At 48.8% G+C, this 26,707-nt stretch overlaps 1 protein-coding gene across 5 annotated transcripts in view; it reads left to right on the top strand.

The window, feature by feature from the left end:
- Positions 1-26,707, top strand: part of GSG1L (GSG1 like) — a 269,677-nt gene that overhangs the window by 227,883 nt on the left and 15,087 nt on the right. For 3 of the 5 annotated variants that reach the window (XM_032243035.1, XM_032243033.1, XM_032243036.1), the window contains 2 exons: positions 4,916-5,083; positions 26,296-26,366. In XM_032243035.1, the coding sequence (XP_032098926.1) occupies positions 4,916-5,083; positions 26,296-26,366 (239 nt within the window). Of the gene's footprint in view, positions 1-4,915; positions 5,084-9,748; positions 9,803-26,295; positions 26,367-26,707 lie in introns of all 5 variants that reach the window. The other 2 variants (XM_032243034.1, XM_032243032.1) reach the window with 1 other exon arrangement.

The raw sequence follows: 26,707 nt of genomic DNA, 5'->3' as shown, positions 1-26,707 counted from the left end.
AATCCAAGTTATTGGCCAAAAAAATGCCTAGACCTAATAAGTTTAGTGCTGTCTTAGGATACAAGATAAAAATACAAAATAAATTGTATTTTTATAAACTAGCAATGAACATTTGGACAACAAAATTAGAAATACGTATCATTTATACTAAAAAAGCGAAATACGCATAAATCTAACAAAACACTTATAGGACTTGTACACTGAAAACACTAAAACCATAGAAAAATACCAATGAAAGAAATCAAAGAAGATCTAAGTAAATGGATAGATATACTATGTTCATGGATCAGAACACTCAATATATAGTGAAGACATCAATTCTGATGTTGGTAAATAGGTTTAATACAATTTCTATCAAAATCTCAGAAAGATTTCTTGTAGATATAGAGAAAAGTATTCTAACATTTATATGGAAAGGCAAATAAATTATAATTTCTAAAACAATTTTGAAAAAGAAGAATAAGACAGGATGACTTAGAGTACTCAATTTCAGAACTTATTGTATAGCTACAGTAATCCAGATTGTGTGATATTAGTGGGAGGATAGGACATAGATCAACCAAAAAAATAGATAACTCAGAAATAGACCAATGCAGATGTGCCCAACTAATTTTTGACAAAGTTACAAATCAGTTTACTGTTGTGTGAGTGTGTGATGTGTGTGTGGGGGGGGAGGATGATTGTGCAGAAAATGGCCTTTTCAACAAATGGTGCTGCTGCTATTGGACATTCACTGGCAAAAATAACAGTCAGCCTTGGTTTAAACTGCACACCCCTTGCAAAAATTAAAATGAATCACACACTTAAGTATAAAGGTAAAAACTGTAAAATTTTAGAAAAATAAGAGAAAATCTTTGGAATCTAGGGCTAGGCAAAAAGTTCTTATATTTGATATCAAACACATAAAAGGAAAAATGGATTAATTGTATTTCATCAAAAGTAAATACTTTTGGTCCATAAAAGACCTTATTAAGAGGTTGAAGAGAAAGCTGTAGACTGGGAGAATATATTTGTAAACCACATTTCTGACAAAGAACTAATCTCTAGCATACATAAAGACCTTTAAAAACTCAATAGTAAACAATAACAAAACAATTCAATTAGAAAGTGGGCAAAAACCACTAACACACTTTGCCAAAGATTATATACAGATAGCAAATAAATAAGTGAAAAATTGTTCAACCCCATTAGCTGTTAGGGAAGTGCAAATTAAAGCGACAGTAAGATATTACTACACATGTATCAGAATAGTTATAAAAAATAGTGACACCACCAAATTCTGGTGAGGATGTGGAGAAACTCATACGTTGTGGACAGGAATACTGTATTTAGCAACATAAAGAAACAAACTACTGATGCACACAACAACTTGGATGATTCTCCAGATAATTATGTTGGGTGAAAAAAAAAAGCCAATACCATACATACTCCTGTATGATTTTATTTTTGTAAAATACTTGAAGAGGTAAAATTAGTGAAATGAAGAACAGGTGGCTGACAGGATCTGTGGGAGGGCAGGAGGGAAGCGGCTGTAGCTATAAATGGCACCTAAGAGATCCTTGGTCTGTATTTTGACTGTATCAATATCAATATCCTGCTTGTGATATTGTAATATTAGATTACACTAGTTTTGCAAGAGTTTACCATTGGGAGAAACTGGCTGAAAGGTACCTGGGATCTCTCTCTGTCTCATTTCTTACAGCTGTGTGTGAATCCATAATTATCCTAAAAGGAAAAATTTGATTTAAAAATAGTAAATAAATGAAAGAAAAAAGATAAAGAGCATTGCAGGATATGATGAGAACTGTGATGAAACTAAGCAGGGGCATGTGATACAGAATGACGGAGAGGGGGCTTCTTAGGGATGGGACAAAGAACACTGAGGAAGGGCTGACATTCACAGATGAGAAGGAACCAACTGGGCAGAGCCTGGGAAAAGCTTGGAAAGTAGCGAGTCCAAGGATTCCAGAGGGAGGGAAGGCAAGGGGGGAGGTAGGGTTGGGAATGAGCTTTGGGTTTTTGAGGAGTGGAAAAGAGGCCATGGGGCTGGAATGCAGAGAGCCTGAGGAATCAAGCTCAGGGCAACATGTTATTTGAGAAAAGATCTTTCATGTAAAGTAGATGGAAAGGTGGGGATGCAGGCATTTCTTCTGGGTCAGTCTGACTTTGTGCCTGTCCAGTCACTGCCTGTCCAGCTCTGCTCCACCACATAGCGTCTGTTTCTGGGGCCCCTGGGCTCTAGCAAACCCCCTCCCTCGCCAGGGAAGCTCCCCTCCACACACAAAGTCATTGGACTCCTCCACTCCTGCAGGGTATTTTTCTTTGCTCAGGGCTTTAGTTTGGGAATCCTCTGCTCTGTCCCCGGACGGAGCATTCAGGGTTGGGTCATAGTCAGTCACCCTTAAGATCCTTGGCTGTAGAGGCTAGAAATTCACAACAAAACTAACTCGTGCAAAAGAAGAAAATTTATAGCAAGTAAATGTATAATAACTTTGGTTCCCAATGACAGAAACCCAATTCAAACTGGCTTCAGGGTAGAAAAATAATCAAAGAAAATAAAAAAGAAATTGAGACTTCCATGATTGAAAAGTCCAGGGGTAACGGCCTCAGCTCAGGGATCTAGCCCCTTTTCATGGCTGTGCTTTCTTTTGGGTCAATTTCATTCTCTTGGGTGGTGGCAAGAGGATCCCCTGCAATCCTGGCTCAAATCTCACCAGCTTAGCACCACAGAAGAAAGATGAGCTTTGTTTCCCAGTAGCTTTAGCCAAGTCCAGGGGTTGAGTCTCAAGAACCTGACTTGGGTCACGTGCCCATCCCCCAACCAATTACTATGACCAGAGAAAAGCATCATTTTCATTAGCCAGGCCAAGGTCATGTGCTCGCTTAGAGGTTGGGGATGGGGCCAGCCCCACGCAAACCAAATGGCCTGAGAAGAAGGAAGGAGTGATCCCTTAACAGAATCAGAGTACAGTTACCATAAGCAAGAATGGCTGCTGGTCAGGCAGAACCAGCATACTCCATACTCATGGAATCCAGAAAAAGCCTACTTGTTCATTCTCCATCTTCGGGGTCTGAGTTTCCATTATGCCAAAGAGACATCCCAGGTTGAAGTAGAATCTTCAGCTTTGTTGCTTAAGAGAGTATCTGACTGGACTAGCATTGGCCAGATGGTCAGCCCTTATCTAGTCATCTATGAATGGTGGGGGGTAGTAAGTAACATGCTGGACACTTTTGTGGACAGGGAAGCTCTTAGAGGGGCCAGGCTGATACCCTAAAGCTGTCTATTACAGACACTAAGGGCTTCTGGAAGATCTACATCAGATCCTTATTACGAAGGAAACAGGGGAACTCTATCAATGGGTTTGGTGTTAAGGGAAATAGATGACCCTTTTGAGGATCCCTTTGAGAAAGGCTGAGTCCTCAAATTTTTTCCTTGCTTTCCTTCTGGGGTACTCAGAGGCTGTCAAAGGGAAAAACAGTGAGTACAGACAGTGGGCTTCATTGACCATGAGGAATGTAGGGGTGGTGGTGATGTTCGGAGACCAGCTGGGTGGGCTGGCAGCAGGGGAGGCCTGGAGCTCCCAGGCAGTGCAGGGTTGGAATAGCAAAACTGAGTCCCTGATTTGGAGGAAACCAGTTACCAAGGCAGAGACTGAAGAACTAGGCTCTAGGCACCAGGCCAGATGTAACTGAGGCCGGGCAGGAACCCCACTCGTGGTACTAAATGTTGAATGCATAGTCTCAAACAGAGGAATCAGGCAGTCCATTTCTAGAACTGGAACTGGGTCAGCTGAGTCTCCTAGCTCCACCCTTCCTACCTTTCCAACTGTGGTTAGGACAAATTCTCCAGGTTTGGGCTGGGCTCAGCACGTACATCAAGTGAGGGCTGTCAAAAGTCCCAGCTGAAAAGAAAGTTGGGGAGGAGAGAGCCAAGCAGGTCATTATAACCTCCTCTCTCAGGGGGAGAGTTTACAAACCAAGTCATACAGAAGTGGGTACTGAAGACGTTAATATTAATGATAATAATGACAGCAAGACCTTCTTGAGTGCTTACAGTGTGCTCGATACTATTCTAAGATGTTTTCATTGGATCATCTCCTTTAAACCTTGTAACAACCCTATGAGGTAGTGCTATTGTCCATTACTACCCTGTGAGGTAGCACTATTGTCCATTACAATGAACACGAGGAGATGCTGGGAGCAGTGGCACGTACCTATAATCCTCAGCCTCCCAAAGGCTGGGGTGGGAGGATCACTTGTGCCAGGAGGTTGAGGCTGCAGTAAGCTATGATCGCACCATTGCACTTCAACCTGGGCAACAGAGCAACTCTCTATCTTTAAAAAATAATAATAATAAACATGAGGAATGTGAAACAAAGGGTTGGCATCTTTCCCAGGGTCATATATGAACAAAAGTAACTTTACTTTCTTAAGGGTCGTATATGAACAAAGGTAACTTAACTTTCATGAAAAATGAGCTTTTAGGGTGTCTGCACCATCTCCTTCTCTATCACCAACTCCAGCTAATCTCCTCATGCATCCTCACTTCTGTTCCGCAAACCTCCCACGGTTTGTGGAACATTCCCTGCTGTCTGACGCCTCCATGCCTTTGCATACAATATTCCTTCTCCTGGAATGCCCTTTCCCCTGGCCAACTCTCACTCTTCCTACCAGACCCATAAGTGTTGCTGTATTCTGGGTAACTTACATCTGCATCACGATGTGCAGATAATTCTCTGTCTCCCAGACTGTGAGTGGGGCAGAGACCAAGTCTTGTCCTTCTCATGGCAGTACCTGCTGAGGTACCAGAGGAAGAGGCAGCCATGCAGGGATGAATGAATGTTTGGTGGGTGGGGAATGTTTCCTGTCCCTCGCCCACCCTCACCATGGCATCTCTCTCCTGATCTCTTGGCAGCCTGGCGTGGGGCTCCTTTACCTGCTGCATGGCAGCCTCTGTCACCACGCTCAACTCCTACACCAAGACGGTCATTGAGTTCCGGCACAAGCGCAAGGTCTTTGAGCAGGGCTACCGGGAGGAGCCGACCTTCATAGACCCTGAGGCCATCAAGTACTTCCGGGAGAGGTCAGTGCACAGGGGGTTACCTCTGGCCACCATGGGGACTCTAAAGCCCATGGCCTGGCCTCAGTGGCCACCGGGCCCCAGTCAAAAACTGGAGTGAATGGCATGACAGAAGGGTTATGGAGGCGGGAGGCAGAAGGGGCAGGCTGAGTGAGGCAGAGTTTGGACACCATTATGTCGGAATCTCTGGGACATTTTAATGTTTTATGGGTCATGAGGTTGCCTTGGGCTTATGTGATCAAAGCATGAGAAACCCAGAAGGGAACCAAGTTTGAGTGTTTGCCATTTGGTCCTATGCTTCATGGAACCATGATAGAGGCTGAACCAAGGTTTCCTTCTTGGTCTCTGTCATGGCATTGAGTGAAAAGAGGACCCAGCTGTGGGACTGGTGATGGCTGCAGGAGGAGAATGGCTTCTCAATGTCAGGAACTACATGTAATCACCCGAGTGTTCAGAGTCCAGCTGGGAACAGAGGAGGTGACAATAAACAGTGGGTGGGTAGATGGATAGATAGATAGGTGGACAGGTGAGAGGGTGGATGGGTGGATGGATGGATGAGTGGGTGGACAGGTTGATGGATGGATGGATGGGTTAGTGGGTAGGTGCGGGGATGGATGGATGGACAAGTGGACAGATGGGTAGGTAGATGGATGGATGGATGGATGGATGGATGGAAGGATGGGTTAGTGGGTAGGTGGAGGGGATGGATGGATAAATAAGTAAACAGATGGGTAGGTGGATGGATGGATGGATGGGTGGATGGGTAGGTGTGTTGGATGGATGGTTGAGTGGTGGGTGGGTAGATGGATGAATGGCTGGATGAAAGGATTGATAAGTAGAGGTATAGATGAGTAGGTATGAGTGGAAGGACAGACAGGCAGATGGCTGGCTGGATGAATTTCAGGATTTCAGAAGCTGGAGATATCCTTAGGCAGAACTCCTCCCATCTTCTGATGAAGCCACTCAGAGACAGCATCAGCACCCCGAAACCTGAAATTTCTGAGCCCTCCCACCAGGGCTCATTGTTGCTTCTGTGTCCACCTCACTCCGTACTGCTCTCCTCCTGGCTCTACCCAGAGCTGGGCCCTACCCAGGGCCAGCTGCCACTCCCACTCTCCAACCTAGTGCCAATCTATGCCCTGCTAGCTGCCTCAGTCTCTTCTGGGCTGTCAGGGGCTGCTGCCCGCCTTAGCTCAGTCCACACCCCTAGAGTTGCTGTGCCAGTGTTTGTGGCAGGTCTTGTAGAATCACAGCCTATGTTACTCTCTCTGTGCTCTGTCTGCCTCCTAGGCCTATCCCGGTCAGAAGCACTATGTAGAGGTCCCCACAAATGGCCAATCTGGCCTGGAGTCCCCACGCTCCCAGTCTTTCCTCTTGAGAGAGAGGATATAGAACAGCAACCTCAGATCGGAGCCGACCATCATAACTGCCATTTATGGAGCATGAGTTGTGTGCCAGGCCCTGTGCCCAGACATTTCATTTCATCCTTAAGACCTCACTATGCAATTAGGACTATTAGCCCCTTTTTACAGATGAGGAAAACTGAGGCTCAGAGAAGTTAAGACACTTACGTAAGGCTGCACAGTGATGGAGGAGGAGTTGGGCCCCAGGTCTGCGTGGCTCTTTCCTAGACTGAAGAAAATCAGAGCTGGCAATGCCTCAGGATCAGGCCACCCAGATGGAAGAGGCAGCCCCAGGATTCAACCCAGGCAGCCTCTGGAGTCCATGCAGGTGCAGTTATGCATGCCCTGGACAGATCTGCTCAGGACTCATGGTTCATGCATAGGCTGGGGGCTTCTCACAAGTTCATGTGACTCTCAGCCTTGAGGACCCTCTCTGACCCGAGTCTGCTTTGCCCAACACATGGGGCCTACTGGAATGCCCAGGAGACTGATGCTGTCAGGAGTTAGCGGGTGTTGGTAGATGAAGACCCAGCTTCCCACCTTTGGTTACAAAACAGCCTGGGGCATGCTCTGCCATGGGACTGGGCCCCAGGTGCCCTTAGCAGGGATCAGCCTCTGTCACTTCCTCTACTGGCTCCGTCCCTTGCCTGTCACACCTTCCCTCTCCCCTACCCATATTTCCTGGAACTGCCTCCCCTCAAGAAAGCTACCTGTACCTAAATCCTTATCACAGGGCCTGCTTATGGGGGAGCTGAAGGAGATGGGCATTAATGCCTTTCGGTGTCAGGGAAGGCATCACTGCACATCCTCAGGGCTTGGCAGAGGACGAGGAGGGGGAGAAGGACAAGAGGCTGCAGGGTGGGGCAGCACTGAGGAGCTGGACTCCCTGTGGGGCACTTGGGAGGGCTTTGGTCAGAAGAGAAGCATGGCAGGCCATGGGGTGGGGTGGCCCACACAGGGACCCTCATGTTACAGATCCCTCTCTCATCCTGATACTGTGTCTTTCCCCAGCCACGTAGGCCTCCGTTCATCCCTTGGACACTCCAAATGCATCCCCACCTCGGGACCTTTCTACTTACTGTGCCACTGGATGCCTCCATGAGGCCTCCCCTAATCACCGGGTCTAAACACACACTCCCCACAACATTGTCCTAGATACTGCAGCCCGTTGCTATTTTTTATGTTTTGGAGACAGGGTCTCACTCAGTTGCTGTATTAGTCTGTCCTCATGCTGTTAATAAAGACATACCTGAGACTGGGTAATTTATCAAGGAAAGAGGTTTAATTGACTCACAGCAGGGCTGGGGAGGCCTCAGGAAACTTACAAGCATGGCGGAAGGGAAAGCAAACATGTCCTTCTTCACATGGCCGCAGTAAGGAGAAGTGCCAAGCAAAGTGGGGAAAATTCCCTGATAAAGCCATCAGATCTCATGAGAACTCACTATCATGAGAACGATGTAGGGGTAACTGCCCCAGTGATTCAATTACCTCGCACTGGATCCCTCCCATGACAGATAAGGATGATGGGAACTCTAATTCAAAGTGAGATTAGGGTGGACACAGCTAAACCCTATCAGTCACCCAGACTGCATACAGTGACACAAGCACGGCTCACTGCAGCCTCGACCTCCTGGGCTCAAGTGATCCTCCCACCTTGGCCTCCCAAGTAACATGCACCACCACGACTGGCTAATGTTTTCATTTTTAGTATTGCTATGGGTTGCCCAGGATGGCCTAAAACTCCAAGCCTCAAACAATCCTCCCGCCTCAGCCTCTGAAAGTGCTGGGATTACAGGCACGAACCACTATGCCTGGCACCATGGCTATTTTTTCATAGCACCTGACACCACCTGCCAGGATTTTCTTTGTTTGCCAGTTTGCAGACTATAAGATCTGGGATAGAAAACCTACACCATCTTGTTTCTCGCTGTGAACCAGGCACCTAGAATTGGCCAGCCACCTCCTAGGAGCTCATTCAGGGTTTTCTGGTGATTGACGGGACTCTTGTCTTTGGAAAGTGCAGCCCTGGCTCCCTCATGCTCTGGTATGTCTGTCCCCACCATCATCTCGCTGACTCAGCACCCCAGCGCTTCCAGTGCAAAACCCCAGGAGAGAGGATGTGATTGCCCAGCGAAGGTCAGGTGTTCAGTCCCGGGCCAGGAGGCAGTGGACAGGAAGATCCGGCTAACCTGGCACGTGGCTCACCTCGCCCCAGGCTGTGGATGGTGGCAATGCCCAGCATGGCACAGGGCCCGGAATGGCACTCAGCAGGTGTTTGCAGTAGACACATAAGCAGCCTGGTGTCCAAAGCTGCCCCATTAGCACCGCAGTCAGTTGCTACTCTGCTGTGGAGATTCACCTCCTGGGGCATCCGTGAGTAAAACGTACCTTGTTTTGCTGAGGCAGAAGACAGAACCGCTCCGTACCCCATCAAGAAGCTGCGGTTTGTTGGTGCCCCAGTTCCAATGGTTCCTAACAGCTCAGCCCCAAGATGAATCCCTTCCAGCATATGTGCAGAATATCACTTTACACATTCATAACCTGAACATTATGCAGAGGTTCATCAAATTTTATTTCCCTTCCCCTCTGAGGAGAACATTTCAGCTTAGCCAGGCTGTTCTATTTCTTTTCCCTTTTTTGTGTCTTCCCTACAAACAGCTCCGAGCACATAGATGTCTGCATAGATTTGCAGGGTGGCTCAGATGCAGGGCTGACATCCTTCAGTGGCCAGAGTCCCTGGTGCTGCAGCCAGGACTCAAGGGAGGTCAATTCACGGCCCCAGCTGCCCAGGTTTTCTTCTCCTCCTTTGCGGACAGAGGGTGCTGTGGGTAGAGCAGGGGTTTGGGGTGAGTTTATCAAGTCCATCTCTGCTGCTGTGTGATTTGGGGTGAGGCACCAAGCCCCTCTGGACCTGTTTCCTCTGACCCAGGATGGGAGAGTCCAGAGTTCTTGGTGTCCCAGGGAGGCTTAAATTTGATAATCCACGTTACATGCTGGCACAGTGCCTGGCACGTGGAGGGCTTTGCGTGTGTGAGTTTCTGTCCCTTCTGCTCCTAATGCCCTTGCCAGACCCCAGAGTGAAGCATGAGCTTGGTCATGACCAGCTTAGGATGGAGATGGCGATGGGGTTTCGAGGCATGGCCAATAACCACGTTATTGTTTCTGACCCTGTATAAGGCCCTCCTCTAAATACTTAGATGTGATTCAGTTAATTTCTGTGACACCTCTCTGAGGTGTAAGCATTACTGTCATCCCCATTTTACAGATGGCAAATCGAGGCACAGAGAGGGAGACCGACTTGCCCAAGGTCACACAGCTGGTAAGTGCCAGAGCTGGGATTTAAGCCCAGGTCACATAGTCCTTCCCTGTGCTGTGCAGCCTCTTGGGCCTGATCAATGATCTCTGCTGGGCATTGATCGAGGACCTGAGCACACAGTGGGAGTGAGGGGAGTCCCATGGCTGAGGGGCTCATTGTAGGAGGAGCAGGTGAGGTGAGACTCAGACCATGTATGCAGTTCTGGGATGATGCACTCTGTGGGACAGAGCTCATGGGCTCCCTCACGCCCCTACCTTTCCTATCTGCGGGAGAGGCCCTTCTGAGCCCATTTCATCCAAGTCTCTCCTGCTGTCCTCCTGGGGGCTGGGGACAAGGTGGTGCCATGCGGGGCTGATGGACAGGAAGGAATTAAACTGTCCTTTTCCCACCCCTTCCCCCACCCCCCAGGTCCTGTTGGATTACCCTCTGCAAGAGCCGATTGCATGGCTGAGGAGCAGTTGGGCAGATATGAAATGGTTTTCAGAGCTGTAGAAGAAAGGCATGTTCTGTGTGTGTGCATGTGTATGTGCACGTGATCATGTGGAAGGGCCAGTATGTATGCACACGTGTTGAGTTTGCTGGGTTGGAGAGCCTGCACCCCCCGATTCCTGCCCCAGCCCTGAGAAACATCTGGAATTAAGCCCTCCCAGTGTCACCCTGCCTGACGTCCCCAAGGAGGGTGTCTTAATCGGGCCTCCCGAGGGTTGGGTTGGATGCTGCTGAATGAAAGGTAAATATTTGCAGTATCGGGGCTTTCTTGAATACTTAATGCTCAGATCTGGTTTAACAATGTGTGGAAGAAAATGAGACCTGTTGGACTGGATCGCAGAGGGAATTCAGCTGTGCTGAATAAACAACCCACTTCACTTGGGCACGTGGCACTGTGTGGGGGACGGAAACCCCCCGAGCTTCTTGGGAGTGCAGATCTTCCTTCCTGGGACCCTTGCACCTCTCTCTGTAGCACTTAGGACTCTCTGAAATTACTTGTTTATTAATTTACATGTTTATGTCTGCTCCGTTTCCATGTACACTCCACAAGACCAGAGAGCCTGCTTTTCCTGGTTTCCACTCTATCCCAGCACCTAGAATCACAGAGGCTCAATCAATTATGGCATTAATTATTAACAATATTAGGCCAGGCTCGGTGGCTCATGCCCGTAGTCCCAGCTCTTGGGAGGCTGAGGCAGGCAGATCACTTAAGTCCAGGAGTTCAAGACTAGCCTGGGCAACATAGCGAGACTTCATCTCTACAGAAATTTAAAAGATTAGCTTGGCGTGGCGGCATGTGCCTGTGGTCCCAGTTACTCAGGGAGGCTGAGGTGGGAGGATCACTTGAATTCTAGGGGGTCAAGGCTACAGCGAGCTAGGATGGCACCACTGGTCTCCCACTTGGGTGACAGAGTGAGACCCTGTCTTGAAAACCCAAACCAAAGCAAAACAACAATATTAATTCTATTGTTTAGTAGAAAGTTGTACAGTGCCTCCTGTTGAAGACACTGTTTGAGTACCTGGCTGACTTCACGCGTTCAGCCCCTGTGGAATGTCTGAAGAAACAGACCAGGGTTGGAATTAACTCTGCAATTGACTAGCTGTGAGTCCCCAGGTAGCGCTTCTCCTCCTCGGAGCTTCAGTTTTCCTGGCTGGAAAATGGGCTAATGCTGACCTTGAGGCTTTGTTGTGAGGACTTTATGAAATGATACAATGATGTTTCTGGCAACGAAGCTGGGGGTCCCCTCCCCCATGCCCCTCCCCTGCCTGGTTAGAGACCTCTGTCTGTGCAGGGCAAATAAGATATACTCCCTGCCTGAAAACAGGGCTTGTAGCAAGTGGTAGTCCTTGGAGAATCTAGCCTGCAGCTGTATTTTGTTTGGCTTGCACAGTGGTTTCAAAATTCTTTTAAAAATCAGGAGGTTTCATGTTAAAAATCAAGGTTTTGCAGAAACAGAAAACCAAATATGGCATGTTCTCACTTATGTGGGAACTAATTATCGTGTACACACGGACATAAAGACGGGGACAGCAGACACTGGGGACTGCAAGAGCAGGAAGGGAGGGAGGGAGGCAAGGCTGAAAAACTCCTATTGGGTACTATGATCATTGTTTGGGTGATGGAATGGACTGAAGGCCAACCTCAGCATGCTGCAATGCACCCGTGTAATGAACCTGCACATGAACCCCTGAATCTTAAAAATATACATATAAGAAATCAAAAATCAAGATTTTTGGCTTTTCGTGAAAAAGCAGAGATCTAGCCACACTGAGCTCGTGTTTCTGCATGGCAACAACAGGCTGAGACACTTGAGTTCGCTGCCCCCTGCTCACAGCGCGGCAAAGTGCACTGGGCGCCACAATAGAGTCTCCTGGAAGTGGCTTCAAGCACTACCAGTCCCACCCCAGTGCGAGGTAGATGATAGAAGAGGCTTCACAGAAGAGACCCCTGAGCCGAGTTTTTCAATACCCATGCAGCATTCACCAGACAGCTTGGCAGTGGGTGAGGGAGGCTATTTCAGGCACGGGGAACAGCACGAGCAAAGGCCAGAAGGGGCCGACACACAAAGCGCATTTAGGAAAATCTAAGCGACTCGGTGTGACTTGAGAGTGAGCGCCTTGGTGGGAGTTGTGCCTGGGTCTCTGATGTCTCTTCTCCTCCCATGGTGTCTGGGGTTGGGGACTGGTGGTAGCAGCTATCTGTCTATCACTGAGATGCATTTATCTTCTAAGAGAGAGGAGACGGAGTAGGAGCCATCCAAAACCCCCTTCCTGGATGCCAATTGCTCGCTGCACTCCAAGCCCAACACAAAGCCATCAGATCTCAGATCTGCAAGAAACCAGCAGGGATAAAAGCAGTTTGTGCTTGGGGAAGGGGTGACCTCACCCTGGCTCCATACACATCCACGGGATTGTCTAAGCAGGGATGGGCTCGTCAACCGCATGTCCCACTAGCTCCTGTTCTCTCTCTCCTGTTTGCTGTGGGGGAGCTTTGTGAAGGACCTGTCTCCACATCCTCACCTCCCACTCGCTGTCCAGCCCCCTCCAATCTGGCTCCCACCCCCTCACTCCACGAAGCAGCTCTCGGCAGACAGGCACGGCACCCACCTGCCTCCCGAATCGCTCACTCCTCGGCTCCCACAGCCACTTCTCCTGGGCCTGTGCTCTGACTCCATCTCTGGTCCCTACAGGGCTGTCCTCCCCTCTGTGACACGTGGCTCCTCATCCTCCGTGGCCATGTGGCTGAAGGCTCCCACATTAGGAGAATCCACTCTGCCCTACCCACTGCCATATACGGTTGCCTCCTTGGTGTTTCTGCTTGGATTCTCAAAGGCACCTCAAATCAATATGTCCAAGACTCATTCATGATATTCACGCCCCCAAACGCAATCTTATTTCCGTCTCTCCCTCCATCACTGGCTCTGCTTGCGCAAGCTGGAAGCCTGCGGTCCTGATGGATGCCCCTGCTTCCTCTTCACCACCCATGACCCTCCTGCTCACCACAAGTCCAGGGCCTTCTCTTTACAGCTCCTTCCCTTTTCTCTGTCTCCACTTCCATCATCTAGTCTGTGGCTGCAACACGGCTTTACCTGGCTGAATCCAGCAACTTCCTTCATGGTGGGTCTTTGCACACCCATTTTTGTTCCCTGTAATCTATTCCCACCCCAGAAGCTGGAATGCCTCCTCAATATGCTAATGTCATCAGGGTAACGGGATCCCCATATTTCTGCCTAAAACATTGGAGTGGCTTCCCATGGCTCTCAGGACAAAAACCCAATTCCTCAGCATAACTTTAGAGTCTCGCCCTATACCCCGGGCCCCGCCCCTACACACAGCATCCCCTGATCGTCCGCAGTTCCCCAGCCTGGCCGTGCTCCGGCCTCTGCAGCTCTGACCCACTCATCTCTCTGCTGGAGCGCTGCCTGACATCTTCCCCACCATCCCCCCACGCCAAGCTGGACAGCATCACGCCTCAGCTATCCTCACGTCTGTTCTCCCTTCCAGTGTCCTCTGGGTGCTGAAAGGGACTTCTGGGGCAAGTCCGGTCTGGAGGTTGCATTCTGTCGGTTGGGTCTTTATGGATGGAGGGACTCCTTAGGGGTTGTCAAAGGTAGGGCTGGGGTTTTGGGGTGGATTACCACGATGCCAGTGATTATTTGTACTGCCAGGTAATCATTGCTCACCCATGTGATTCTAGAAATAACCTCAATGTGTTAATATCTAGAGGTCTCTTTTTAAAACCCAGTACTGGAGAAACGGGAGACAAAATTGTAAATTACACATAAAGATCAAGCTAAAACAGGAGACAAAATTGTAAATTACACATAAAGATCAAGCTAAGGCATTGACAAGTGCATGGCTTTATCTCCTTCTGTGTTATTTTCCAAATGTTTTATATCATGATGATATTTACACAGAAAATGGGAAAAGAAAAAAAAAGTCTTTCTTAAAAACTCATTTATTTTCCCCTAACTTGCAATGACCCTTTTGACGTGATGTTATGGAATCTTAATTTACTACCTGCAGTTGTTTATTTTACCCCAGATTTCTTTTAGTTCCATTTTTCATTCCATTGTGAATTGCTTATTTTAAAATCACTGTATTTTTGTCCTCTGCGACTGTTTCTTAGGTGTTTAGCCTCTGAGATGTGTTCAGTCACGGTTCCATCTGATCCGTCTGTCTTCACTGCTTGAATTTTACTTCTTCATAACACCTTGTTCTCCATCACCTCGTGTTGGGGTCCTTGGAAATTGCCATTTATTCTTGAGAGGAATATGGTGCCCAGAAACTGGAGATGGCACTGCGGAGATTCAGAGCCTTCGCGCGGCTCCCGCGATTAGATCACCAGCCAGCGCCTGTGCGCAGGGGAGGTGAAAACACAAGATGGTACTTGAAGTGAAAACATGATCAAAGGATGGTGGCAGGAACATCTGAAAAGAACATCTGGAAGGGCTGTTCACTCCCTCAACTCTCATGCTTTCTTTTAAATGTCCACCAGCTGAAGGGAGCTTCAGAGGCAGGAAGGAGGTGGCTGGCTCTTTAATCCTGGCCATTTGCGACCAGGACCATGGGGAGAGGATGGGAGGCCTGGGCTGGGCTGAGCCCCTCACCTGCCCAAAGCCTGGGCCCAGTAGCATTGGGCTCACCTGGAAGCCTGCTCAAAATGCAGAATCTCAGACCCCACCTTAGACCTCCTAAATCAGAGGCCTTATGTGAACAAGCTTCTTATAAAGGTGATCTTGGAGCACCTTTAAGTTTGTGAAGTACTAGGCTGCAGGATAGAGCAGGTGCAACTGCAGTCATAGGGTCAGGAGGTGGATGTGACCAGCTGAGGCCAGAGGAGAAAGAAGGGCCCTACACACCAATGCTACTCAAAGTGTGGTCCCTGGACCATTGCTCACTTGCAAACATCTTTTGTAATGTAAGGACAAAAGTTGAGATAAATGGAAGCTTTCATAGCAAATTGACATTGCTGGACACCCATGCTTGCCTTTTGCATGCATTTTTTCATTTCATTTTTATTTATTATAAAAAATTGATCCAAAACAGGTAGAAAATTAAGGGGGAGCAGGCATATTGGCATATAATTATATATATATATATATATATATATATATATATATATATGTGCACCTATATAATTCCAGCTGCTGAGATGGGTGGGAGGCTGAGGTAGGTGGGAGGATCACTTGAGCCCATGAATTGGAGGCTGCAGTGAGCTATGATTGCTCCACTGCACTCCAGGCTGGGCAATAGGGCAAGACCCCATGTCTAAAAAAGAGAAGAAAGGCTGGGTGCGGTGAGTCACATCTGTAATCCCAGCACTTGAGGAAGCTGAGGCAGGAGGATCACCTGAGGTTAGGAGTTCGAGACCACCCTGGCCAACATGGCGAAACCTGTCTCTACTAGAAATACAGAAATTAATTGGGTGTGGTGGCAGGCACCTGTAATCTTAGCTACTCAGGAGACTGAGGCAGGAGAATTGCTTGAACCCGGGAGGCGGAGGTTTCAGTGAGCCGAGATTGCGCCATTGCACTCCAGCCTGGGCAACAAGAGCAAAACTCCGTCTCAAAAAAAAGAAGAAGAAAAGAAAGAAGGAAGAAGAAAGAAGAAGGAGAAGAAGAAGAAGGAGAAAATTAAGGGGATCGGGGAGTCTTAGTCCTTTATTACAGATAGTTGCAGAAGCATAGCATGTAGGCTGTTAATTCATACAAGGCAGTGGCTGGAGATTTGGGAAACAGAGCCAGTCTGGGGCTAGAGAGAGAGAGGCTAGCTTTGAGGATGGCATAGATGGGGCTGTATGGGGTGGAGAACATGCCAGGGGATGGGAGCCTAGAGCAGGGGCAGTGGAGGCTGGGGAAGCTGTAGGGCATATGGCACCCACCCCTGCTACAGCAGAGATGGGCCCTGATGAAGCCCCTGGCTGCTGTGGCCATGTTCAGCCCTGGAATCAGGCTGGCAGGTACAGTGTGGCCTCCTAGTGAAACATCAGTTCTGGTCCTCCCTGAAATCCTCCCTCAGTGTCCTCAGAGCCTCCCAGCTCCGTCACTTGCCTGCATCCATCTCTTCTCTTAAAAAGAGGAAACACCCGGCCTCCATCAGACTCCAGACTGTGGTGGGCTATTGGGGACCGTGACTGTGGGATGGCAGATGGCACAGTCACCTCCAATACCTCGGCAGCAGTTCTGGCAGAGCCAGTGATGGAGGGTCCCCAGCCCCACTTTCCACGGGGACCTCACAATGCAAACCTGCCCTGGGTGGGTCTGATAGGGAACCCCCTGCCTGCCGGGAGTCCACAGCGTACAGTGGAAACTCGCTCCAGCTCCAGGGACTGTAAACCCAAGCTCAGATCCCAGCTCTACCACAACGCAGCTGCAGGGCTGGAACCACCAGGACTGCTCACGAAGACCCGTTGTGCCTATCTCCTCCTCCATTCAGCAATGTCACCCGGGTCCCTTCAGTTCAGCCATGGTGGGAGTATTTATCCCACGGAAGTTCACAAACACTGAATCAGAGCTCTTTCTTGTATTGGACAGCCAGCCTACCACGAAACCAGGCAAAGGTGACGAATCTATCTTCGCCTCGACTTTCCCATCTGTGAAATGGGGCTGGTGCTGTTCACATCTGAACAGTGCTTCTGTCCCCATCACCTTTCCCTGGGGCTCTTCCATCTTTCTAGGCACCACAGCCTCTACTCACCCTTCACTTCTGCTCTGAAGCTCAGTCCCCAGTTTGGGGGACTCTGTCTCTTCTGGGGCAAAGGCAGTGCCGTGACCTCCTGTGGGTTCCGCCTACCCTGAATCCAGAGGTTTTTTGATACCTCAAAGCCCTTCCTCTGCTTCCTGCAAAATATCCCTTTCCCGAGGCAATGACAGTGGCAGCTCTAGATGCTGGAATGGAAGAAAGGGTGTGTGTTTGAGGAGAGCACTGGGTAGTGCATTACAGCAGTTCATACCTTCCACCGCTGGAACTGGAGGGCGGGGCTGAATGTGCAGTCACAGAGTGGCAGGAGCAGAAAGACCCCAGAGGTAGGGATGATGATGGCGACAATGGTAATAGTAATATGACGACAATAACAGCAAGTACCAGGCAGTGTTCTCAGTACCGCTCCAAAGAGCTTGAGCTTTACGTTTATTTATCGTTTTATTTATTTGAGACAGGGTGTCGCTCTGTCACTCAGGCTGGAGTGCAGTGGCGCAATCACAGCTCATTGCAGCCGCCTTGGGCGATCCTCCCACCTCAGCCACCCGAGTAGCTGGGACTACAGGTGTGTGCCATAGCACCTGGATTTTTTTTTTTTTTTTTTTTGGTAAAGACTGAATCTCCCTATATTGTCCAGGATGGTTTGCATTATTAATTAGTTTCATCCTTATAACAATCACAAGAATAGGTACATTATACGCCCATTTATCAGATGAAAAAATCGAGACATGTCAAGGCACATGACTGGTGAGTAGTGGAGCCACTGCCCCAGTCCCTGGAGGGATGTGACATACGTGGGGTGCCTGGTTCCACCTGCTGCCAGTTCTGAGCACCGTTTCACACTAAGCATCCCCATCAACGCTTCAAGGACCTTATTTAGGTTTGTGAGTGTGTTAGTCCGTTTCACATTGCCGTAAAAGAATACCTGAGGCTGGGTAATTTATAAGGAAGAGAGGTTTATGTGGCTCATGTTTCTGCAGGCTCTACAAGAAGCATGGTGCCGGCATCTGCTCAGCTTCGGGTGAGGCCTCAGGAAGCTTTTACTCATAATAGAAGGGGGAGCAGGTATATCACACAATGAGAGAAGGAGTAAGAGAGAGGGATGGAGACTCCACGCTCCTTTAAACAACCAGCTCTCTCCTGAGCTAATGGGAACTCACACATTACCAAGCCATTCATGAGGGACCAAAATACCTCTCACCATTGGAGACTGCATTTCAACATGAGATTTAGAGGAGACAGATATACAAACCATATCAGTGGATGTTTCTTACACCACCATCTTATTAAAAAAGCAAGTCTGGCTGGGTGTGATGGCTCATTCCTATAATCCTAGCAGTTTAGGAGGCTGAGGCAGGAGGATTGCTTGAGCCCAGGAGGTGGAGGCTGCAGTGAACTATGATTGTACCACTGCACACAAGCCTGGGTGACAGAGTGAGACCCTATCTCAAAAAAAATAAACAAAGCAAATCTGTCTTCATGTCTTCAGAAAATGCATAATGATTCCTGCAGGAAATTATAGTTCAAATCAGAGGACACTGTCACCTAGTGACATTTGCCTTTGCTCCTTTTTCAACAGGGAGTCCAGCCCTGCTGATGACCCTTGGCTACCTCCCCTGTGGGCTACTCTTAGCTTCAAACTGTTTTTTCTCCTTCCCTTGCCTCCCTTCCTCCTTCCCTTCCTTTTTTTGTTTTGTTTTTGTCTTTTTTTTTTTTTTTTTTTTTTTTTTGAGACGGAGTCTCCCTCTGTCACCCAGGCTGGAGTGCAATGGCGTGATCTTGGCTTGCAACCTCCGCCTCCCAGGTTCAAGCCATTCTCCTGCCTCAGCTTCCAGATTAGCTGGGATTACTGGTGCACACCGCCACACCCCGCTAATTTTTGTATTTGTTCTTGTATTATTTGTGATACGTTGTGCTAGGTCTTGAGGCTACAAACATAGAATGAGAGAAACTGCATTCTTCCCTCTGAGTTGAAAATGTATTAAGCGGGTCAGGTGTGGTGGCTGATGCCTGTAATCCCAGCTCTTTGGAAGGCCAAGGTGGAAGAATCACTTGAGGCCAGGAGTTCGAGACCAGCCTGGGCAATATAGGGAGACCCTGTTTTTACAAAAAATGAAAGAATTAGCTGGGGTGGTGATGTGTGCCTGTAGTCTCAGCTACTTGGGAGGCTGAGGTGGGAGGATCGCTTGAGCCCAGAAGGTTGAGCTTACAGTGAGATATGATCATGCCACTGTATTCCAGCCTGGTGACAGAGTGAGACTCTGGCTCAAAGAGAAAGAAAAAAAAAAGAAGAAAAAGAAAATGGGCTGGGTGCAGTGGCTCACACCTGTAATCCCAGCACTTTGGGAGGCCGAGGAGGGCAGATCATGGAGGTTGGGAGTTCGAGACCAGCCTGACCAACACGGAGGAAACCTATCTCTATTAAAAATACAAAATTAGGCATGGTGGTGCATGCCTGTAATCCCAGCTACTCGGGAGGCTGAGACAGGAGAATGGCTTGAACCTGGGAGGCGGAGGTTGCTGTGATCCAAGATTGCGCCATTGTACTCCAGACTGGGCAACAAGAGAGAAACTCCATCTCAAAAAAAAAAAAAAAAAGAAAAGAAAAAAAGAAAGAAAAAGGAAACATATTAGGGAAGATAGACTATTAGACTATTAGAGAGGTTTAAAAATACCAGTAGTGAACATGCTCTAGCCCGTCTTCTGTAGCAGGTCCTGGGCTGTCCTTACAACAGCCAGGGAGGCAGCGGCCGTGGTTGTTACTGTTGTGAGGTGACCACCGCTGTTGTGCCCTGTGCACACATAAGGAAACAGATCCAGAGCAGCCGGGTGAGCTGCACAGGGCCAGGCTGCCTGTTCACAGCAGAGCTGAGCTCAGCCACGGTTCCTCCTCACTCCAGAGCCCAAGGTCTCTTTGTGCCCAAAGCCTGCCCTTGTCCCCTCCGTGTTTCCTGCCAGGAAGCCCCGCTGTTGGGGGCACTCAGCCCTTGCCCAGAACCACTGTCAAGCCCTAAGCAGGCCCAGAGGGCCGCCAAGACCCTGCAGGTTCCACAGATCTGGTATCTTCCTTGCTGAATCTGGTGGACAGTCTCAAATCTGCGCAAGGAAACCAGCTCTTTCCAGAATGGCAACACTGCATCAGAGAAGGACGGGCAGACCTGGGCTTGGAGCTCAGCTTCCTCTCTTAGATGTGAGCAGGTCAGCAGCACTGTTCACAATAGCAAAGACACAGAATCAACCTAAATGCCCATCAGTGGTAGACTGGATAAAGAAAATGTGTTACATACACACCATGGAATACTACACGGCCAGGAAAAAAGAACAAGATGGTGTCCTTTGCAGCAACGTGGAGGGAGCTGGAGGCCATTATCCTTAGCAAACTAAAGCAGGAAAGGAAAACCAAATACTGCCTGTTCTCTTTTGAAAGTGGGAGCTAAACACTGAGAACACATGGACACAAAGAACAGAACAAGAGATGCTGGGGCCTACTTGAGGGTGAAGGGTGGGAGCAGGGAGGGGATAAAAAAACCAGCCATCAGGCACTATCCTCATTACCTAGATGACAAAATAATCTATACAATAAACCCCCATATAACAAACCTGCTAGTACCCTGAGCCTAAAATACTAGTTAAAAAATGCAAGAAGCACGCCCGTAATCCCAGCACTTCGGGAGGCTGAGGTGGGTGGATCAGTTGAGGTCAGGAGTTCCAGACCAGCCTGGGAAGCATGGTGAAACTCTGTCTCTACTAAAAACACAAAAATTAGCCGGGCGTGGTGTTGCATGCCTGTAGTCCCAGCTACTCAGGAGACTGAGGCAGGAGAATCGCTTGAACCAGGGAGGTGGAGGTTGCAGTGAGCCGAGATAGTGCCACTGCACTCCAGCCTGGGTGACAAGAGTGAGACTCTGTCTCAAAAATCAATCAATCAATAAGTAAATATAGAAAGGAAGTGAGCAGGCTCCATGATGCAGCTCAAACAGTACCTCCCTGAGAAGCCTCCGCTGGTCCCTGCACCAATGGTTTTCAACCCGGGCTGCACATTCCAGCCCTGCTTGCCGCCCCCCGTAATTAACAACTCACGTGGTGGCTTGGCTGCAGCCAAGCTGAGAACCACTGGGCTTGACCGGGAGTCCACACGCCATCCATCCTCGCGGGCCAAACCCCGCCCACCGCCCGCTGTTGTCCACACCCATTTGTTTCTTTTTTTTTTTCCCCATTTATTTATTTTATTGGATTTTAGGTTTTGGGGTACATGTGAAGAACATGCAAGATTGTTGCATAGGTACACACGTGGCAGTGTGATTTGCTGCCTTCCTCCCCATCACCTGCATCTGGCGTCCACACCCATTGGTTTCTATCTCGTCGCGGCTGCTTTCACGGCAGGGGCAGAGTCGAGTAGTTGTGAGAGAGACCATAGGGCTTGCAAAGCCTCACATATTTACTATCTGAGCCTTTGCAGGAAACGTTCACCAACCCCTGCACTAGACAGACAATCTTCTTCATATCCTTCTGGCCTGACACTTAGCACATGCAGCCTCGGTTATCTGTGTATGGGGAAAACCAGCAGGAGCTTCTTGAGGGCAGGGGCCTGCCTGGATGGTCCCTGTGGCCCCCAAGCCCAGCACAAGGCCTGGCTCTCTCCTTGGCAGGTGTTACTGGATATATCAGCTGCTGAGTGGGGGTTTCTGGGCAGCAAGGCTTGGGTGATGAGGGAGGGAAGGTCTTGTGCCAGGCCGGACTGACTGACTCCTTAGACGTCGGCCCCTTTGCTCATAGGGTCCCACTTCCCGGGGCTGAGGCTCCCAGCAGAGGTCATGGAGATGCCCAGCGTGAGGCAAGGAGGAAGATGACATGTCAGAGGGGAAACCCGGAGACACCAGGCCTGGTGGCTCATACCTGCAATCCCAGCACTTTGGGAGGCTGAGGCGAGTGGATGCCTTGAGGCCAGGAGTTTAAAACCAGCCTGGTCAACATGGTGAAACCCCATATCTACTAAAAATATAAAAAACTAGCCAAGCATGGTGGCACACCCCTGTGATCCCAGCTGCTTGGGAGGCTGAGGCAGGAGAATTGACTGAACCCAGGAGGTGGAAGTTGCAGTGAGCCGAGATCGCGCCACTGCACTCCAGCCTAAGAGCGAGACTCTGTCTCAACAGCAGCGAAAAGAAACCAGGAGAACTGGGACCCTAGGACGGATGGAGGGATTGGTTCAAGGTCAAGGCTGTGAAAAGAAGGAGGATGCTGGAAACCCTTTATGCAATGGGACTGGCCTCTGTTGACCTAAAGGTGCTGGATGTGCCCAGGGAGGTGGCGTTCCAGGGTGAGGATGAGGCTATTTCCTGGTCCACTCTCCCATCCAATGTTTGAGTCCAGTTATGACTTCATCACTGGTGAGACTCCAGTCCTGAGAAGCTCTGGTGATAGAGACTCACCACGTGCACCATTATTTGGAAGAGTCAGCAAAGATGAGAAAACGCCTAAATCTCTATCAATGGGGGTATTGAATATTAATTATTCTTTTATAATACAGCCGTAAGAAAGAAATGTGAGATCCAGGTGTGCTCAAATGAAAAATTTCTGGATAGGTTAAAAAAAAATCAGGTTCAAAACAGAATGTTTAAGTCTATTTGTGTAGAAAAAGTATTAATTCTGAAAAGATAAATACCAAACTGCTAACATTGTTGATCTCATTACATGGAGATGCGATTATAGGGGACTTTGGCTGTCTCTATGGTGCTGAGATTTGTTTGTTTGTCTTTGGAACAAGCTTGTGTTATCAGGAAGATAACCAAGATGTTTCTATTAAAAGATTTTTTTGGGGCCAGGCACAGTGGCTCATGCCTGTAATCCCAGCACTATGGGAGGCCAAGGCAGGTGGATCACCTGAGGCCAGGAGTTCAAGACCAGCCTGGGCAACATGATGAAACCCTGTCTCTACTAAAAATACAAAATTAGCCAGGCATGGTGACACATGCCTGTAATCCCAGCTACTTGGGAGGCTGAGGCAGGAGAATCACTTGAACCCAGGAGGTGGAGGTTGTGGTGAGCTCAGATCACACTCCTGCACTCCAGCCTGGGCAACAAGAGCGAGACTCCATCTCAAAAAAAATTTTTTAAGACTTTAAAAAAGACATTATCCTTTTACTGAACTGGAATGTGCCTTTCTACAGCATCAGCATGTATTCCTTTGGTTTGGTGTCTAGGACCACCCAGGCCACAGGAGATGTTTATAAGCAGAAAATGCTCGGAGTGTGTTCCCTGGGAAGTACAAGCCTATCTTGGTACAGGCAGTGCAGACAGTCCTTGTGTAGCGTTATTCAATATCTGATCTTTTTTTCTTCTTGACACAGGGTCTTGCTCTCTTACCGAGGCTGAAGGACAGTGATAAGGTCATGGCTCACTATGGCTTCTGTCTCCTGGGCTCAGGTGATTCTCCCACCTCAGCTTCCCAGGTAGCTGGGACCACAGGCACAGACCACCACCCCCGGCTAGCATTTGTAAAGATGGGGTTTCACCATGCTGCTCAAGCTGGTCTTGAACTCTTGGGCTCAAGCAATCCGCCTGCCTCAGCCTCCCAAAGTGCTGGGATTACAGGCGTGAGTCACCACACCCAGCCTTACCTGCTATTTTCTACCTCAGGTGCAAGCTTGTCTTCCCTACTAGGCTGGAAGATCTCTGAGGGCAGAGATTGTGAAATAGGCATTTCTGTTCTCCACACAGCATCTGCTGCCAACAGAGAAGGTTCTCAGGAAGTTCCTGGTGAATGAGCGAATGAATGAATGAGTGAATGGTGATTATCAATATATAAGTATCTCTCTCCCTCCTACTAAGGACACTTTGGCATTGCTAGCTTGTCATTCTTACCTTCCCCATGTCTTTTCCTCCAGCTTGGGCTTCCTGGATGTGCAAGTAGGAATAAGAGGTGATGGGAAGGGTCAGGGAAGAGAGATAGGGCACTCGCTTTGGAAAGGATTGAGCCTTCCTTGCATGAGAGAAAAGGAGATAGCAGTGGAAAGACAGAGAGGGTGGGGAAAAGGGAAGATGCCACACCAAGGGCAATGGAGAGAGTTTAGGGGAAGTGTTGAAAGTGAGACACAGGCAGAGTGAGAGAGATTTTAGGACAGCTGCAAGGCAAGTGAGAGAAAAGAGAGGGATGGAGGAAAGATGTCAAGCTGTGTGGGTTGGAGAACCCACTGTATGCTTCAGGAGAAATGATAACGATTCAGTATTTTTTTTCTCAGACAGGGTTGGTCTCTGTTGTCTGGGCTGGAGTATAGTGGTGTGATCAAGGCTCACTGCAGCCTCAATCTCCTGGGCTCAAATGATCCTCCCACCTCAGCCTCCTGAGTAGCTGGGACCAGAGGCACACACCACCACACCACCGCACCACATGCACTGGCTTATATATTTTTTTCTAGACATGGGGGTCTTGCTGTGTTGCCCAGTCTGGAGCACAGCAGTGCAATCATGGCTCAGTGCAGCCTTGACCTCCTGAGCTCAAGCACTCCTCCTACCTCAGCCCCCTGAGTAACTGAGTAACTAGAAGCACACATCACCACTCCGGCATGCACTGGCTTTTTTTTTTTTTTTTTTTTTTAAGATGTTTTCTAGAGATGAGGGTCTTGCTGTGTTGCCTGGGTTGGCCTTGAACTCCTGGTCTCAAGTGATCCTCCTGCCTCAGCCTCTCAAAATGCTAGGAAAACAGGCATGAGCCACTGAGCCCAGCCTGGGGTTGTTCTCACTTGAGAGGACTAGATTGTGTTTCTATAATGTGATGCCCATTTGGAGTGAACCATGTGGAGCTCTGGAATTTACTCGGGTTACAAATGTATATGTGCAATGAAGGAACATGGCCTCACCCATTCTCGGGCCCAGTCATCAGTGGGACGTGGGTGAGGGTCTAGGTTTGGAAGTGTGTCAGAGGCCATGCACCTGCCTCCACTGTCCAGGTCCTCATCAGCCTCTGCTCCATGCTTCCCCTCTGCTGCCACCCCACAGAGGCTGCTCCCTCTGGGACCACTGTAACCCTGAGATGATGGAGGAGAGAGAAACCACACTAACCACACTGAGAAGCTCTTGCAATTGTTAGTGGGAAAGAACACTGTGCTAGAAGTTGGAAGACCGGGGATTTGATAGTATGCAGAATTATCTTTAGGAAGTGTTTTGACATAGTTAGTAAATGCCTCGGCTGGGTGCGGTGGCTCACTCCTATAATCCCAGCACCTTGTGAGGCCGAGGTAGGCGAATCATGAGGTCAAGAGATCAAGACCATCCTGGCCAACATCGTGAAACCCCGTTTCTACTTAAAAAAAAAAAATTATCTGGTCGTGGTGGCGCATGCATGTAGTCCCAACTGCTTGGGAGGCTGAGGCAGGAGAATTGCTTGAACCAGGGAGCCGGAGGTTGCGGTGTGCCAGGATCACACCTCTGCACTCCAGCCTGGCAACAGAATGAGACTCCATCTCAAAAAAAAAAAAAAGAAAGAAAAGAAAAGAAAAGAAATGTGGCTATAATCCCAGCGTTTTGGGAGGCAGCAGCAGGATCCCTTGAAGCCAGGAGTTTGAGATCAGCCTGGATAACACAGCAAGATCCCATCTCTATAGAAAAATGGAAAAATGTAAAAATAAGTACACTCTTGTAGTCACAGCTACTTGGAAAGCTGAGGCGGGGGGATTGCCTAAGCCCAGGAAGTTGGAGGCTGCAGTGAGCTCTAATTTCGCTACTGCACCCCAACCTGGGTGACAGAGTGAGACTTTGTCTGTGGGGGGGGAAAAGTGCTGCTTAGTGAATAAAAGCCTGCTGCCCCCCAATCAGAAAATAAAGTGAGTCAAAAAGAAGCCTGCAGAGTTAACCCCCTATATTCATTACAGAAGAATAGTTAACCTTTTGGTGTATATTCTGCCAAAATAATTTCTGTGCATATCAATGCATAATGCTGAAAACAAATGAAACTGTGCGTAGCTTTTGCAATATACAATTTGCATATAATCGATGTCCCTCTTTTTGACAGAATGATAGGTTTGCATCCCACCTGCCTCTAATTGATTAGCTGCATGGCGCTGGGTTGGTCACATCACCTCCAAAAGCCTCAGTTTCTTCATCAATAGAATGGGAATAATGATGCCCATCTCAAAACCATGAGGTTGTGGTCAAAATCCCACAGGGCAGTGGGTAGAAAGTTACTTTGCAAAAGGTTCTCCAGAGGAGGGAAGACTGCACTTTTTCAGGTCTGTGGGTCTCTGCCCACTCATCCTTCTCTTTCCTACCCAGGTTTTTTGTTTTGGTTTTTTTTTTTTTCTTTCCAGGATAGAGAAGAGGGACGGAAGCGATGAGGAGGACTTTCGCTTAGACTGCCGCCACGAGAGATATCCTGCCCGTAAGTAGACTGTTTGTGGGTACCTGCTATGAGAGATTCGTGGGCTGCCAGGGGAGAAGAACCCCTGGAGATGAGTCAGGCTAGCCCCCTCCCCCCACTGCACCCTGCATTCTCCCACAAACACATCACAGATGAGGAAACTGAGTCTGGTGTCTCTGGGTAGCAAGCCCTGCACGCAGCTCTCCCCACAGCCTTCCCAGTTGGGGTGGGATGCTAAGAAAGGAAGGAAGAGACTGCGGTGCCAGGCAGGCAGGGAAACCCCAGCTCAAGGTCAGTCCCAGGTTAGCCACTGGCCTGGGGGAGGACAGTCCTCGCTAGAAGGAGCTGAGGCAGGGAGGGCG

Source organism: Sapajus apella, unplaced genomic scaffold, assembly GCF_009761245.1.
Source record: "Sapajus apella isolate SASKATOON/1434 unplaced genomic scaffold, GSC_monkey_1.0 scaffold51, whole genome shotgun sequence".
Lineage (NCBI taxonomy): Eukaryota > Metazoa > Chordata > Mammalia > Primates > Cebidae > Sapajus > Sapajus apella.
This window is presented reverse-complemented; position numbering and strand designations above follow the sequence as displayed.